We start from the raw sequence: 16,372 nt of genomic DNA on the forward strand, positions 1-16,372 counted from the left end.
TGGGACATTTTGGTTCTACCAAGTCACCTTGCTAGACAGGGAGCGACTGATAAAGAGCTGATAAGTTAGTGAGCTGGCGCTATCTGGAAATCAAATTCTACCACGAGTCTTAAAAACATGGGGAATCAAAGGCAAAATAAGGGTTTCTTCATTTCTGGGAACGGGAAGGAATCACGGACACGTTCTGTTCCCGTGGTTCCTCCCAGGGCTGGGGTCTTTGTCCCTCACACTCACCATGGGGTGTTCTGCTCTGTGCTGGGGCCACGGGCACAGGGCTGTCAGCCACCTTGCTACACGGCCGTGCGTCCCGCCCCAGCGGTTACCAGCAATGCCAGGGTGGAAAGGGGGGCCTTTCCTTTCACCTTTGGAGAAACTCCAGAGTAATTCCTTCCGTAGGCTCCTCCCTCCTGCATCCGACACATCCTCTTTAGGAGGAGAGAGAAGCCAGGAAGAAGGCACACGGTGCTGAGTCACGGGCAGAAACCCGAGAGCTGGAGACTGGAAGGTCCCGGCAGGAAGCGACTACGTCTCCTTCCCCAGCGCTGGACAGAGGGCCTGGCCGGACCAGGAAGCTGTGCAAACAACCAATGCCAAAACCCTCGTGCACGGCACGATGCGGGAGGTGAGGGGTGGACAGGCCAGGGAGCAGCTCCCGCCAGAGGAGGAGGCCAGGGTTTGGGGGGGAAGGGAAGGGACTCTGCCTTGCAGCTGCCCCCCACTAACAGGTCAGCCCAGCACTCTGCCACGACAGAAGCTTTCCTTCCACTCTCCCGCGAGTCAAACACGCCTCACAGGATGACATGCAGAAACACACAGAACGGGCAACAGTATGGCAGGAGCTCGTGTACTTGTTTTCTGTCCTGGTACAAGTTTACGTGCCGTGTAACATCTCTGGCACTCGCTCTGAAAGGCATCAAACATTTTCTATCCAGTTACAAAACAGTTTTTTTACGAAGAGCTTTTACACCTAACAACCACCTGCAGGAACCAGTGTCCGTAAATTTCCAATGTTGCAAACCATCCAAACGTTACACATCAGATGTCAGGAGACAAGAGCCTCAAGTATAGGCTTTACTGCTGCTCAACAACCTTTCTTAGGTAGAATTAACAAATTAAGACCATGTCTCTGGGTTTTATGAGGTCCAATGACAGGAAAGAGACTGAGAGCCACAGAGTGGCGTTTAGAACCGGAGTCGCAAATCTGTCCGTACAAGACTTGTGCTCCCGCGGCCCTGACAGGCCAGAGCTCCGCCTAGGGCCCCTCTCCACTTTCACCTCTGGGGGAGACTCTGCTCTGGGTCAGAGGGCACCCCGGTCCCCGAATCTCCAGGCTCCACGGTAACCCGGCACAGAGCTCAACCCCTCTGCCCATTATGACAACGAGAGTATCACTAGAATGGTTTGACCTTTAAAAATTAACAAGTCAGTCCCCGTTCAGTATTGACTGGAATCGTTGAAGTATTCATAAAATTTTCCCCTTTCGGCGGGAAAGGGAGGATTCTGAACCCATAGCAACATCACAGGCACGTAACTCCCTTCCCGTTCACCTTGGGCCTGAAATCGTGAGTCAAGAAACTAGATGATGCTGTTTGCAACTTCAGTTGACGTAAAACATGGACAAGAACAGGGAGTTCTCACTCATTCCTTTGCGGGGGAAGACCTGAAAGCAAATTCCGGAACATGTCGCAGCCGGCTGGTACAGAAATGGGGTCCAAGCACCGAGCAGGAAGGACCCAGTGCTGCTGGGTGGGTTGTTATCATATAAGGACTATGCTACGCAACACAACGAGGGGGTGGGCCTCCACTCAGTTCGGTCCCACGTGGCGCTGGGGGCGCCCCGGCCTCAGTGCCAGGACGTTGTGAACTGCCATCTGTCTGGGGCTGTAACACGTGTCAGGTTCCGTGGAGTTAGGCACCAAGGACAAGGAGTGACTTCCCTTGCCTGCCCCCCCCTGAGTCAGGGGAGATTCAGCATGTCTCACCCCATGTCAGCCCCCTTTCCTCATCTGAAATGACCCTTCGGTGGTGGAGAAAAAGCCCCGGCCAGAGCGTGAGGCCACCAGGAGCCTGGTGGGTAGCAGACGTCGTGCAGGACATACAGAGGAGACTCCTTCGGACTCCCTGGAAGGAATCGGACCATTTTTATTGGCCCTTTCCCCTCTGGTGCGTCTGTACTTTCCAAGGGCGGTACGGCGATGGTGTGGGACGGGAGGGAGGGGGGTGTCACTGGCAAGGTCGTGGGCCTGGGGTCCCGGCGGAGGCGTGCGGGGTTCGGTCTGTCTGCCCTAGAGGTTTCTAAGGTAGGGGGTAACAGTCCACCAGCTGTACCAGGAGCCCTGGCAGCCACCGTGTGCATCGGGAGGGTCGTGTTTAAGGACAAAACCAAACGCTGTTGGAGGGATGCTCTGAGCCCGGCTCGCTTCTTACCTTGTGGCCCTTCTCGGCGTTTAACTCCCGCTTTCCCGCGTGGTTTCCCATCCTGAGCCGGTGCTCTGGTCAGAAGCTAGAAGAAAAACAGAAGGCGTTAGCCTTAAGGCTGGGACTCTCAAAGTTTCCAATCCGAGCAACAGTCCTGTGACACGTGCTCTGCTCTGCCCATTTCTGAGAGGAGAAAATGAAAACCCCCAAACTTGAGGCACAGGAAGCCTCACCAGCGGGTGCCTCTGTTGGCCCCCGATCCCAAGCCAAACACTGGGAAGTGGGGCCCCTTCCCGTACCCACACTCTGTTCAGTCTCCAAGACTCTCCAGTGTGTTCTCTTCTGTAGACAAAGAACCCGGGTTGAGAACACTCGTGGATGGTGTCGACCCGGCGACCCACACACACTTGGGGGTCACGCCTCCCCCCACCCCAGGCGTGGTGAGACGCACTGACAGGCAGAACAGGGCAACCCTCCTGAAAATGAGAGGCGGTCCACTCGGGCTCACTGTTTGGGGAATCACGTGAGCACAGAAACCGCAAGATCAGACCAAGGATTGCTTATCAGACAAGTATCCCAAGAATTTGCAGCATTTGCAAGGAAGATACAGTTGGATTAAAAAAAAAAACTCAGTTCCTCATTTGTATTTTTAACATAAACTTCAGCAGCAAATTCATGATTTTCCCCCCCAAAAGGATCAACACTGCAGAATGTAGCCAAACCCACTCTACACCAATTGTGTTTCCACCTTCACCCTTGGACGTGCACCGACCACCAGGACCACTCACTCCGTCGCTGTGAACCATCGATGGGCCGCGGGTGCTGGTGTTTAGGGGCAGTTCCGAAATGTAACTTTCCACGAGGAACCCTTTTTAATGACTATGAGAGAACCGACTCCCTGCTGAACGTGAAACAGCTTTCCTTGAAAGGTAACAAAACGAACCGTCTTCTGAAAACGGGAAGGATTTCTAAAACGTTACACATGCCAGGATGAAAGGCAAGAGTTGCCCCCCCAAAAGGTACTCCTCAGGAAAAAGGGGAATTAATTGCTTAAGATCCGAATTTTTCCAAAGCCTCCCATAGCTCTGGATGCCTCTCAGTGACCCTGAAGGATGCCCTTGCCTTTGTCCACAGGACCCCAACTGAGGGCAGGATGGGTGACAAAGGGATTTTCGAGCGTCACCTCCCAGGGTGTGTGTGAGTACGTGAGCCGTTACACAGCAGAGACCGGAAACAGCCAACCACGTGTGGACAGAACACCCTTCCCACCTCACGCTTTGTAAATAGAAACTGGGGCAGGCGATCCCATTTCCAGTGACGGCCCCGGGAAGAGAAAGATTCGGTGACGTGGCAATAATGAGTTCTGGCAAATCACAGACACAGCTCTGGCAGTGAGAAAACACCATAAACTTAGAGGATTCAGGTGAATTCCTCATTTTTGATGCATGAGAGTGAAAGAAACCTCCAATATTTAAAAATACATGCTTTAAACAAGTTTTTTAATGTTTATTTAGTTTTGAGAGACAGAGAGAGACAGAGCATGAGTGGGGATGGGGCAGAGAGGGAGACACAGAATCTGAAGCAGGTTCCAGGCTCCGAGCTGTCAGCACAGAGCCCGACGTGGGGCTTGAACCCACGAACCGAAGCCGGAGTTGGACGCTCAACCGACTGAGCCACCCAGGCGCCCCTAAAAATGCATGCTTTTAAAGATGCAAGTTTACCTTTGCAGATAATTTCAGCCTCCGGTGTGATTCTGTCATCTCTGTACTCATTCATTTAAATTGGATCACCACAGAACCCTCACGGGGAAAATGGAGGTTTGGGCACACATAGTACTTTACTCAATAAGGGGAGAACTCGTTTTTGTCATCTGGGAGTCTGCTCAGTCGTCAGGGAACGTGAGTGGGTGTTCTCCCAGGAGACCTGGGTCTGAATGTGGATGTGAAGCAGCTGTTACTCTGAGGTTTGACTTCTCTTGGATTCCACGCAGGGTTTTAACTGAATACTGAGAACTTGCGAGATGAAGAGAGGACACAGAATAACAACGCATTACACACTTGTGGATCTCCCACTCTGTTTTAGAAATAAGAATTGACTACTCAAAACTAAACGCAGGCAGTAACAAATATTGTTCAAAGTCCATGATACCCAAAGCAATCTACACATTGAATGTAATCCCTATCAAAACACCAAAGCATTTTTCACAGAACTAGAACAAACAATCCTAAAATTCGTATGGAACCACAAAAGACTCTGAAGAGCCAAAGCAATCTTGAAGAAGAAGAACAAAACTAAAGGTATCACAATCCCAGATTTCAAGATACGCCACAAAGCTGCAGTAATCAAAACCGTATGGTACTGGCACAAAAACAGACACATAGATCAATGGAACAGAATAGAGATCCCAGAAATAAAACCACGATGATATGATCAATTAATCGTGACAAAGGAAGCAAGAATATGTAATGGGAAAAAGACAGTCTCTTCGATAAATGGTGTTGAGAAAACTGGACAGCTAGATGCACAAGAATGAAACTGGACCACTTTCATACACCAACACAAACATAAACTCAAAATGAATTAAAGACCTAAATGCGAGACCTGAAACCACACAAATCTTAGAAGAGAACATAGGCAGTAATTTCTCTGACATCTGCCACAGCACCACATTTGTCTCCTATGGCAAGGAAAACAAAAGCAAAACTAAACTCTTGGAACTACATTAAAACAAAAAGCTTCTGAACATCAAAGGAAAGAATCAGTAACACTAGAAGACGACCTATAGAATACATTTGCAAATGACATATCTGACAAAGGGTTAGTATCTAAAATATGTAAAGTACTGATACAACTCAACACCAAAAGAACAAATAATCCAGTGCAGAAATGGGCAGAAGACATGAATAGACACTTTTCCAAAGAAGACATCCAGATGGCTAACAGACACATGAAAAGATGCTCAGCGTCACTCATCATCAGGGAAATACCAAACAAACCCACAATGAGATATCGTCCTACACCTGTCAGAACGGCTAAAACAAACAAACAAAACAAGAAATAACAAGTGTTGGCAAGGATGCAGAGAAAGAGGATCTCTTTTGCACTACTGGTGGGAATGCAAACTGGTGCAGCCACTGTGGAGAACAGTGTGGAGGTTCCTCAAAAAGTTAAAAATAGAACTACCCTATAATCCCGCAATCGTACTACTGGGTATTTACCCAAAGAATATGAAAACGCTATTTTGAAGGTATACACGCCCCCATGTTTACTGCATTATTTACAATAGCCCACGTGTCCATTGATACATGGATGAATAAAGAAGATGTAGTGTGTGTGTGTGTGTGTGCGCGCGCACATACAGTGGAATATTAACCATAAAAAAGAATGAAATATTGCCATTTGCAACCATGTGGATGGGACTGGAGAGTATTATGCTAAATGAAATAAGTCAGTCAGAGAAAGACAAATACCATATGATTTCACTCAGGTGTGGAATTCGAGAAACAAAACAAAGCAACAAAGGAAAAAAAAAAGAGAGAAACAGACCAAGAAACAGACTGTTTCTACAGAGAACACACTGATGGGCACCAGAGGGGAGGTGGGGGGTGGGTGGGTGAAACAGGTGAAGGGGAAAAAATGAAACACAGGCAAAAGGAGTAACTTGAAGTCGACAACTTGGACTTCCGGGGTCGTCTTCTGTCTGAACGTAACGAGCGATGTTCCGTGTTCTCACCTGGGCAGGTCTCCAACCCGGCGCCCTGCTCCCCAGCCCCTACCCCCTGGTGCCCACCGCCTCCCTCACCGTCGCCCTGGCTGGCATTTGGGCAACTCCAGAGAGATGTTCCGTCCTTCCAGAAGACACGCTCTAAGGATTTTAACCTCGACACACACACCGAGGCTGAAACCCAGTGACCGATCTCCCCCACCCTCCGACATACGCACCGCGGCTGAAACCCAGTGACCGATCTCTCCCAAGCTGCGAAAGTAATGCTTTTTCCAAGCTGGTCTGTCCTGATCAAAACTTCATCACACTTCCAAGCAAAACTTCAAGCTGTACTTGGGAATCCCATTCCCGAAATATTTAATCAATATTCAGAAAGCTCAAGACCACCGGACCCGGGATAGACGGAAGTAATGCAAGTCCAGGTGAGACTTTTGAAGGCGTACAAAAACCAGGTAGCTCTGACTGGCCTCTCGGATTCACCGAAGGAGAACTTACTTTATACGTATCATTTCGAGCTGCAGATTCCCGCCCTAAATGCACAATATGCAAACTGGGTGGGGAGAGAAAGACCGGGGATACGAGTGACAAGTAGCATCCGATCTTCGTCTCAGATTAGGGCCTCATCGCGGGCTGACGCCTTCCAAGGCACCTGTGGTGCTTGAGGGGCGTCTCGTAGGACTGTGGGCAAACCACAGCGCGCCCACGAGTGATGGCCTGACCGCCACAGGGGTCACAGGGGACTCACCGCCAGCCGCCGGCCTCCCGAACCCACTGTGGACACAGGTGGGACACTGGCAGGGCGTCTTTGGGCCACGTCATTTTTGCCATTAAGTGACTCGAGAGAGCAGGATTCTGGCGAACGTGTGGGGTGCTGCAAGGAAGCCTGTGGAGCGTGAGGCATCTTGGGTAATTCATCAAGCTTCTTGTACAACAGTGACAAGAGGGAGGTGGGGGAGGGGAGGGCGAATGGCCTCTGGCTGTGGCCGGCTGCCACCCTCTCCTTAGAGGGAAGTCCAGGTCCAGAGGACACTCCTGGTCAGCGCCGGGGGTTTCTGGAACCTTCCATAATGCCCGCACGGTTACCCACACTGGTGTGAGCTGGCGGGGGGGGGGGGGGGCAGGGGGAGCTAGAAGTGAGCATAAGCCTCACACATGAGTGATCCAGTCTTACTGGAAAGCAACCCAGCCGTAGCCGTTGGGCCTTCGTGGTTTATAGTTTGCCCCTCGTGCGGCCGGGACCCACGGCACCTCAGAGGGCACCCTGAAGGCACCCACAGGGACCGAATCCCCGGGGGGTGTCTGGGTGCACCTGCACAGGAGGCTGACGTGCACAGGGATGCGGAGGCAGAGACACCACACTTCCAGCTGCTGTCACTCTGTGAAGGGCACACGCAGCAGGTCGGAGCCGGGCTCCAGGGCAGGCTGTGCTGGGCGACGTGGGGCCGCTGGCTCCACCTCTCTGGGCCTCAGCTTCCTTTCAAGTGGAGGGAAGAAAAGCCCTCTCACTGCCCAGTGGTGAGAACAAGGCACCCCGTGGGGGGCTCTAGGCACCCTGGCTTCCGTCCCTCTGTCCCTCCATCCCCCCAGCAGGTGCATGGGAGCACGTGCTGGGGGGTAAACAGCTGCAGCCACCATCGCTGACTGCGTGTGTACCGCAGAGACCTTTCCAGGGGCTCCCACAGGCGGGGGCATCCCCTCAGGCTGACAAGGTCAAGGGAAGGGAAGGGGGCAGGGACAGCAGCGGCCCTTGAGAAGCCCGGAAGCGACACCAAACAAGGAGCCCGTAAGGAGAGCTCCCCGAACCACAGAGCAGCCCAGCACGGCAAGTTAACTGAGCACTTCTGCTGGTTCGAGACTGTAGTCACCACGCAAGCGACAAAGGAGACCGCGAGCAGGGGACTCCAGAGACAGTGGCTCCCCTATGGAAGAGCCTTCAGAAACGGAAACGCTAACTGGCTGTGTCTGAGGCACCGCCACGTGCGTTTTTACAGGCAACGGGCTAACGTTATTGTGACACAGAGAAGGTCTCCATACTGGTCTTCCCAGAAATCACCCAGACCCTCTTACGTGCGCCCAAACCTCCCAGAATGCGGGGACTGAGCTGGAGCTGCCCACGAAGCTGGGAGCGGCAATGCAGGGTCAGGGTGACGTGGGGAGCTGGTCTGCTACTGTCCCTCACGGTGCCTTTGGGCTCAAGGCATCCGCCTTGTAGGTTACGCAATTACAGGAAGAGCCCTGTGAGCTTTGTTCCCATTTCACAGCTGAGAAAGTGAAGTTCAGAAGACTGAATCTAGATTTGAGGGTACCGTGCTTTTAGGAAAGTATTTTCAGTAAAACTAGGAATTGTTTTAACATATTATAAATATGTCTTATGTGGAATAAACCATTGCAGTAGGTCTAAGCATCGTACATTTCTAAATTATTAATTGGTGCAACAAAAGTAAGACCTTACTCTAGCAAGTAGCCTTGAAAACAATACGAACTTGCAGGAACCCATTCCTTTAAACACCTGTATGGGGGGCGGGGTACACACGGTTAACAACGGGAAGGGCAGAGGCTTTCTTAAATCCCTACCGGGTATCTCACAAGAATAACTGGTGAGAAGTGCACGTGAGAAACTATTTGGGTTTTAATTCCCTGCCTGCCAATAGTTGTTATCTGTAGAGCTTCCTTAGCAAGTTTGATCTCTCTCGGCTTCTGGTTTTCCCTTGGGATCGGACACCTGTAGCACCGTGCTGTGGAGGGTTCGGTAACGCGATGGACCGACAGCCACGGCCCTGACCACACATCAGGAAGAGAACTGCCCTCTTCCCCTCTTACAGAATGACTGGTATGTCACATAAGGTGCCGAATGCAGAGTGAGACAGACAGGGAGTTAATTAGGACCCCAAAGAGCCTATCTTCCACACACGTCTTAACTGGAAAAGTTCAACTTTCCTGTAATACCATTTTTTTTAAATAAATAATTGCTTCGTGATCAGTGTCGAGCCAGAGGGCGATGTGCCTTTGTCATCGGTCTCGGGTGCGACTGTTCACGTGTGCTGTTTCAGAGCAATGTTTTCCCCGTCCTGGGTGCACTTGCGGGAGTGTGGGTGGGGCCAGTAAGAAGCGCAGTGGCAGGGCACTGGGGGGTGCCGGGAGGGACGGGCTGGGGTCTGCACTGACCAGAGACGGGTCCAGGCATAGAGCCCACAGTGAATTTGCTAAAATCTACCCCCTAGGAACCCTGAGAGTCATTGCCAGCCGAGAGGAGCATTAACATGTACTTACAGCGGCAGGATGTAAAATCCCACTGGGCTGGGAACTTCTGCTTTCTTTCATTTTTTAAATCACGAAGGCAACGTTTTCACAAGTCCATGTACTTTGTCATTAACCATTGACGGGATTTTTGCTTTTTACTAGACTTTAAAAGGTCAACAGACTTCACTGTCACTACTACGGTTCCTACTTCATCTGGGCCCTGGGTCCGAACGGCCCCCGCACCTCGTTACTGGGGGCCAGTAGCCAGTACCCAGGAGATGCCCTGTGGACACCTGCCGTGGGGCGGGGATCTGGGTCCTCGGGACGGAGTGTGTCAATCACGAGTATTGGAATCACCAGGTGCTCGTGAGTGTGCTGCTGGATTCTGGAGGTGGTCCGACTATACATTCTAGAAGAATGCAAACTGGGAGGAGGATTGTGGATTTGCACAGAAGTGGTCTATTTGACCTCTGAATCCCGGGTTGAACATGGAGAGGAAAACTGTAGAATTTAGACTGATAGGGTGTAGTTAGGGTAGCCCAGAAATGGGGTAACCTGAATAAAGGTAGTAAGACAGGAGGCTGCGAAATTGCCAAAGGGGCATCATCATTTCCTTTTTGGGAACGCGAACCACAGACAGAAGGATCCCCAGGAGAGCTCCAGGCTGACCCTCCCAAGGGAAGCACCCTCGCCGTATCTGCCCTGCGTGGGGAGACCGCTAACCTCAGAGATCCCAGCATTTCCCGACACCGTCCGCCCCAGTGGTGAGCGGGGCTCCACACGCTCGTCAGTCACACGTGACGTGTCCATCAATACGGCGAACTGAACACGAAGAGGGAGTCGCCAGCCATCCTGTCCACCCCGGGGAAGGCCACACACCCTTGGTGAAATGCACCCAAAGCAAACAGGGTCTCGTTTGATTTTCTTCAATTGAAAGGTCTAAAGGTTTCCTAGTCAGGAGGGGTAGTGTTTTAAGGATTTTGAGCCATCTCACAAAAGGAGACGTGGGAGGAAGGGAGGGTTTTCTTAAGTTCAGAAGCTCGTTGTTCAGGATGAAAGCGGCGTTGAGGGATGACAGACTCGGAGTCTGGGCCCCTGGTTGGCTGCGACCTGGCCCCCGGCCTTGAGCAACTCACCTAACCTCAGCCTCGGCCCCCACTTGTAAAGGGGGCGGTGACACCTGCCTGACCCACCTGAGCAGGCGGCTGTGAGGTTCGGGTAACACAGCCGCACCGTGACACGTGCAGGAAGCGGGAACGCGGGACTGTCTCCGCAGTAGACAGAGCTGGGCAAAGACGCTGAAAAGGATTTGCGAGCCGTCGTCTTGGAAACCAAGCCGCGGTCAAAACCCTCGGATTCGACCCACGGGCGCCGGTGAGCAGCCGCGACGCGGGCTCCGGGCTGGGCGTCCTCAAGCTCACGCCGGAGCGGCCGCGCTCTCTGTGGCCCAATTTTGAGCCTGGGGACAAAGGCGTGAGGCTGAGCCGGGCTGTTCCACACTCTGCGCGTCCGCACCAGGCTCCGTCACGGCAAAGGGGCGCGTGCAGATCTGCGGCGTGAGCAGCACGGGGAGGGGAACACAGGGGGCATCTGGAAGTTGGGGGTTCTTTCCAGCACGTTGGGAAACGAGGTAGGGAGGACGCCAAGAGCACTTCCGAAGGCCACTCGCGGGCTAGACCTCACGGCGGGCGTGGGGGTCCGGCAGCGAACAGCAGGTGACATGCTCGTCAACCGTGGGAAAGCTTACGGGAGCAGAGGTGAGAACGGGGAGTCTGAAGCAATTTCTGGGGCAAGCACTTGAACGATTCGTACAGCAGAGATGAGAGCAGGCGTCTGGATGCTGGTGTGTGTGCGAGCACACAGCCCCCAGGAGAAAGGAGGCAGGGAGGCCGAGGGAGGCTGACCGGGCTCGGTTTGAGTTTCCGACTCAACGGCACGCGGGCCTCGGAATGGCCCGGTGACGCCCCCGTTCTCTCCCATTTCGTGTCACTGGAGGGAGAGTCCTCAGCGGTCCGGACCCCCTTCCCCCTCCCCTCCTGGCTGATGACTGGGTCTCGCCCCACGAGGCCCCTCCCCGGCCTGCTACTGCGCACAGAGAAAAAAGTCTCCGTGCACAAACAGGCGGTAGGAAGCTGGCCTTGCTCCGTATCACAAGTCACGTTGAGACGGGCCTTGCCGACGCGTGGGGAGGGGATCGGATCGGGGCACCCCCTTCCCCCGGCAGGTGGGAAGTCTGGAGACCCCGCAGCACCGCTGGCCCGACTCCGTCACCGCGAGCGAATGCCGGGCCCCACTGCCCCTGTGAGGCTCCGTGTCAGGCAGGCAGCGCACAAGCTGTCCCAGCCAGGGGCCCAGCACCGGGACGAAGCAGGCGGGGTTCAGAGCGGAGGTATCTAGAGCCTGAGTAACAGGGGTGGGCAGGGCATGCCTTTTCTTGCAGACGCTCCCCGCCTGGCGCTGAGGGTTCTGGCCCACGTGGCTCCAAACGCGTAAACCTGGGACGGTGAATGTTACTTCCCGGAGGTGCTTGGAAACAACCGGTTAATATTTTACAGGCGCCTGAAGATACAAACCCTGGGTCAGAGGATAATCAACCCCCGCAGGGGCCTTGCCTTCTGGGACCGGCCCACGGGCGTCCCCCTCCTCGGCCCCCGCGGGGAGTCACGTGTGCGACATCATCACAAGGGTGTTAGGCCACACGGCCCAGGGCGCCGGCCATCAGCCACACCTGCCCGGTCACCAGAGATCCGGGGGTGCCTCGTGACCCGGGGCACCGTCAGCGGCAGTGAGAAGAAACTCAGACGCTCTGGGCATTGCTCAGAGGCCAGGCCAGTGATCAAACGACAGAACGATGCGTGTTCGACTCAGTGCATCTCAACCCACCTCCACGACGACTCATGCATTCCTTGACATGAGGCATGATGGCTCATGATCATTAAGCACAGGGAGGAAATGCGCCTGCTCGGGCAGTAGGTTTCTGTGTGGCCTGGGGCCAAAAGAGCATAGTCTGAGTCTTAACTAAGATAAAGCTGTGTTTCGGATCCTAGAACTGTTGATCTAAAACCTCCAGATCCAAATCACCAACCCCTAAGTGGTCCCACAGAGACAGCAGATCTCACTGGCACCTTATCTTCACACAGGCACGCAGCACAGTACTGAGTGACTTCTTTCCAGAACCTTCCAGATTGCAATCAGGGAAAAGAATGCTACGCCTGGTCACCAACCCACCATGGCCTGCAGGAGACCCGGCTCGGAGCCGTCTAGTGGGCCCGAGGCTCACCTGGGCGTGCCACAAGTTACTGGGTGAGTCTGCACTTCTGGAGACGCAATGGAGAGATCCAGGACGCTGCGGAGTGGTAATCGTATTTACAGAAACGGCGGGAAGACGCGTCGCGGGAGAGCAGGACGCAGCGACGGGGCTGTGGGTTTGGATCCAGGAGGCCGACAGTAGCTGTCATGACGGGGTGACGACGTGACAGGTGCTAGCTGGAGGCGTCAACGGTGTGGCTTCTTTGTGCTCCCCCTGCGCTGAGGGGGGGCTCTAACTGAGCTCCCGGTTTAGAAGATGAGCCTCTGACGGTCCCCGAGTTTCGGCTCAAGCTCGGCCTTGAATGGACCCGGGCACCTGGGCACGGCCCCCAATTTCCTCTGAGAAAGGATTTCTCCATGCATTGAGTCTTGGTTTCATTAAGGACAAAAGCTCCATCCAAAGGTCAGAGGGGGCCCCTCTTCCTCCATTTCAGGCCTTTTAACGTATGCTCTCCTGGTACAAAACACATTAGCGACAACTTCACAAAGCCTTCCTTCCTCACCTCCTTCTGCGTAAAAACCACCGCAAAGCAACGGTAAATAATGAAGCTTGACACGACCACATCATGCAATGAAGTCTCTTTTCAAGCTGTTCCTGAAAAACGGCACTTAAAGGAATAATTACAGGGGCGCCTGGGGGGCTCAGTCAGTTGAGCCTCTGACTCTTGGTTTCAGCTCAGGTCACGATCTCCAGGTTCGTGGGTTTGAGTCCCGCCTTGGGCTCTGTGCCGACAGCCAGGAGCCTGCTTCAGATTCGTGTCTCCCTCTCCCTCTGCCCCTCACCCACTCATGCTGTCCCTCTCAAAAAGAAATAAACTTAAAAAAAAATAAAGGAATAATTACATAACAGGCAATCAAGAGTGCAGGAAGCATATTGTGAACACAAGATTGCCGGAAGCTTGCATTTTGAACTTGAGCTTTTGAAGCAGTTTCTGCGCAGCATTTGGTTTCTAAGTGGTACCTTGAAGGCGTAGGAAGATCGATATCCTTTCAGAAGGCACTGATTTATTACTACCAGGTTGAGGCCTTATGATTTTCTTGTTCCATCAAAATCAAGATCGTCTGGGATGGCCTTTTGTAGGCTATAAAGTGCTTCCCTGGTGAACTGCTATAATACTATCATGAGGGGTCTTAACCCTTCATACTCCATACAAACCGCAGCATTTCTTACTTGACCCGCATCCCAGATTCAGATGAAGGGCGGGGACATCCAAAGGCAGAGCGGAACTAGCTCACTTGAAAGAGTGACAGCACTCACTTGAAAGAGTGAAAGGAGCAGGACGTGTGGGAGAAAACAGGCTTGGGGCAGAAAACCCGGATTCTAATACCACCTGCCCGTGGCAGTGAGGCGGCCGTGGATGGGCCCCCTGGCCTCTCTGGGCCCCGTTTGCTGTGTTTCTGGAGAAACAAGGGGCTGGACAAGGCTGGCTCCAGACTCGGCAGCCGCTCATGGCGTTCAGATTCCACCAGGGCTGAGCACAGACTTCGCACTCCCTGTGTCTTTACAACTGGAGCGTTTCCTGACAAGGTTTAGGCAGAGCCGCCCACGCTGTGTCCGACTGCTGACGACAGCTGGCTTCCTGAAGCCAGAGGCCAAGTCCAGGAGGAGATGCTATGAAAACTCACGACGCGAGCGTCTCCTTGGTGCTCCGTGCCAGAAGGAGCATCGGAGGAGCAGGGCGAAAAGAGCTGGCCTGCGTCACGTGCCCACACGAGCGTGTACTCGCCCGTGCACGCCCATGCACGGTGCGTCTGTGCTGTGTCTCTTCCTCTTCTGAGATCTGGGGCGGTAGGAGGACACAGACGTGTTGTCCCGCCGGTCACTTTGAAGGCAGATCCTCAGACCTCACCTAACCTACTTGTGCCTGAGACCTTTCTAGAGCGAGACAGGGTCCGCCTGGGAAAGAAAACCCCACAGGCTGTCGGAGGCCAGTTTCAGAGGCACACTGCTACCTTCCCAGCACCACAACGGTGACCAGGACGTCGTAGGCACTCGAAGCTGTCCCCTCTCTCAATCACATGTGCACATGCCCATTTACACGTGCACACACACACACATACACGGCACACGTGTGTTTGGAGACCTGTCGTTGGTCTGTGGCATCCCACGGAACCGGAGCAACCTGTGAACCGTGGGGAGGCCCGGGGGGGTAGGAGTGGCCCGGAGGTCCGTCCAGCCTGGTGCACCGGCAGGGGAGGAGTTTCGGATCCAGGGGCACTGAAGGGCCGTCTCGAGGCAGAGCCCTCTTAAAACAGAAGCCCTTGCTCAGAAGGAACCAGAAAGGAAGTGTGGGTCCACACGCTGGTTGGGGTGCCGAGCACACAGGGCGGTGGCCAGAGTCGCAGGCCCCGCCCTCAGCTCTGCACGGAGCCCTCTGACGCTTGGGGACCAGAGGAGCAGATGTGGTGGAGGGTGTGGAAGCCCCGGACCAGCAGCCTCCCCCACACGCTGTGTGCAGGTGCCCACGGTCAAGGGCAAACACGGGCTCCTATGGGTCCAGGAGGTGATCCAGCACAGACGTGGGACGCAGCCCTTCAGAAGACAAGGTGGCCCCAGGGTCACATAAAGCCCCACCTGTGCTCAGCTCACCAGTCACTGGTTACGACAGGCCTGGGTGACACCACGTGGAAACATACTACAGTGTGTAATAGATGTCGAGGGGCGAGCGTTCTTACGTGAGTTAATTACCCTTTCAGGGTGCTAAGGCAGACATTATATTCTAATAAAACTTCACCCAAATGTCGTTAAAAAGAAGCACCCCAAGCCAGGTGAATCCAAGCAGCATCCGGCACGGCGACTGGCCGCCAGGTGGAGGGCAGCCTGGTTATCTGGCCACCGGCCAGGTTGCCGGGGCAGAGGAGCCCAGCAGGGACCACTGGTGCGCGAGCCAGGCCCACGGCTGAGGCTGTCCCAAGACCTCACTGTAGGCACGGCGAGGGGCCTGGGCTTCCCTGTCCGCACACTTTCACGTCTGCCCTCCCCTGGCCTCCACCAGACACCATCAGATGTCTGTGATCAGTCAGGGAGCCCAGAGCAACCACGCCCGGGACCCCACCCGATGACAGGTGTCACGGTCATTAAGTGTCACTCCACTGGAGGAGGTCAGGGACAAACCCTGGTTGAGCCCGGGGTGCCTTCCTCAAATTCCTCTTGGAGCCCATGTCACGAGAGCAAATGGAGTCACGTCGCGGAGACGCAAGGTCCGAGGTGACCGGATCGCGGTAGCTCGTGCAAAGGCACCACCGGCGACCGTCTCTTTCTTCATGAGCAAATTCAGTTGCGTTTTTACTTTTGGAGGGGTTTGAAGTTTGTCCCGGTTCTAATGTACTCTCCCATTAAAACGTCCTTTTCCTACAGCACACTCACTTGGGTGTTGCTAATCCCCTGTAAAGGCAGATCTACGGACCCGAGTTTATAGGTGGTGTTAGGACGGTTCCCTAATGTGGTTTCGACCGTGACCTTGCACTGCATTTTCACACCCTGCTTCACAGAGCAAGTTCCCACCAGCAGCCTGAAATGAGTGAGGTCAGCTTCCAGCATCTGGTCTAAATCCCTCTCTCTCCCAAAGTGAGTCTGGACATACGCAGACGACGAGAGAATAAAACAGCCACCATCTCCCGTTTGGAACCACACCGCCTTTCAGACAGCAGCACACAGCGACGAGCGGAAGCTACGGATGC

The 16,372-nt window shown here is 53.9% G+C and overlaps 1 protein-coding gene across 4 annotated transcripts in view; it reads right to left on the bottom strand.

The window, feature by feature from the left end:
- The window catches only part of MBP (myelin basic protein), a 118,931-nt gene that overhangs the window by 91,441 nt on the left and 11,118 nt on the right, over positions 1 to 16,372 (bottom strand). For all 4 annotated transcript variants that reach the window (XM_086683255.1, XM_086683253.1, XM_086683257.1 and 1 more), the window contains exon 2: positions 2,428 to 2,503. In XM_086683255.1, coding sequence (XP_086539381.1) covers positions 2,428 to 2,503 — 76 coding nt within the window. The remainder of the gene's footprint in view (positions 1 to 2,427; positions 2,504 to 16,372) is intronic.

Source organism: Puma concolor, chromosome D3 (genome assembly GCF_028749965.1).
Source record: "Puma concolor isolate L17-30 chromosome D3, mPumCon1.1.hap2, whole genome shotgun sequence".
Classification (NCBI taxonomy): domain Eukaryota; kingdom Metazoa; phylum Chordata; class Mammalia; order Carnivora; family Felidae; genus Puma; species Puma concolor.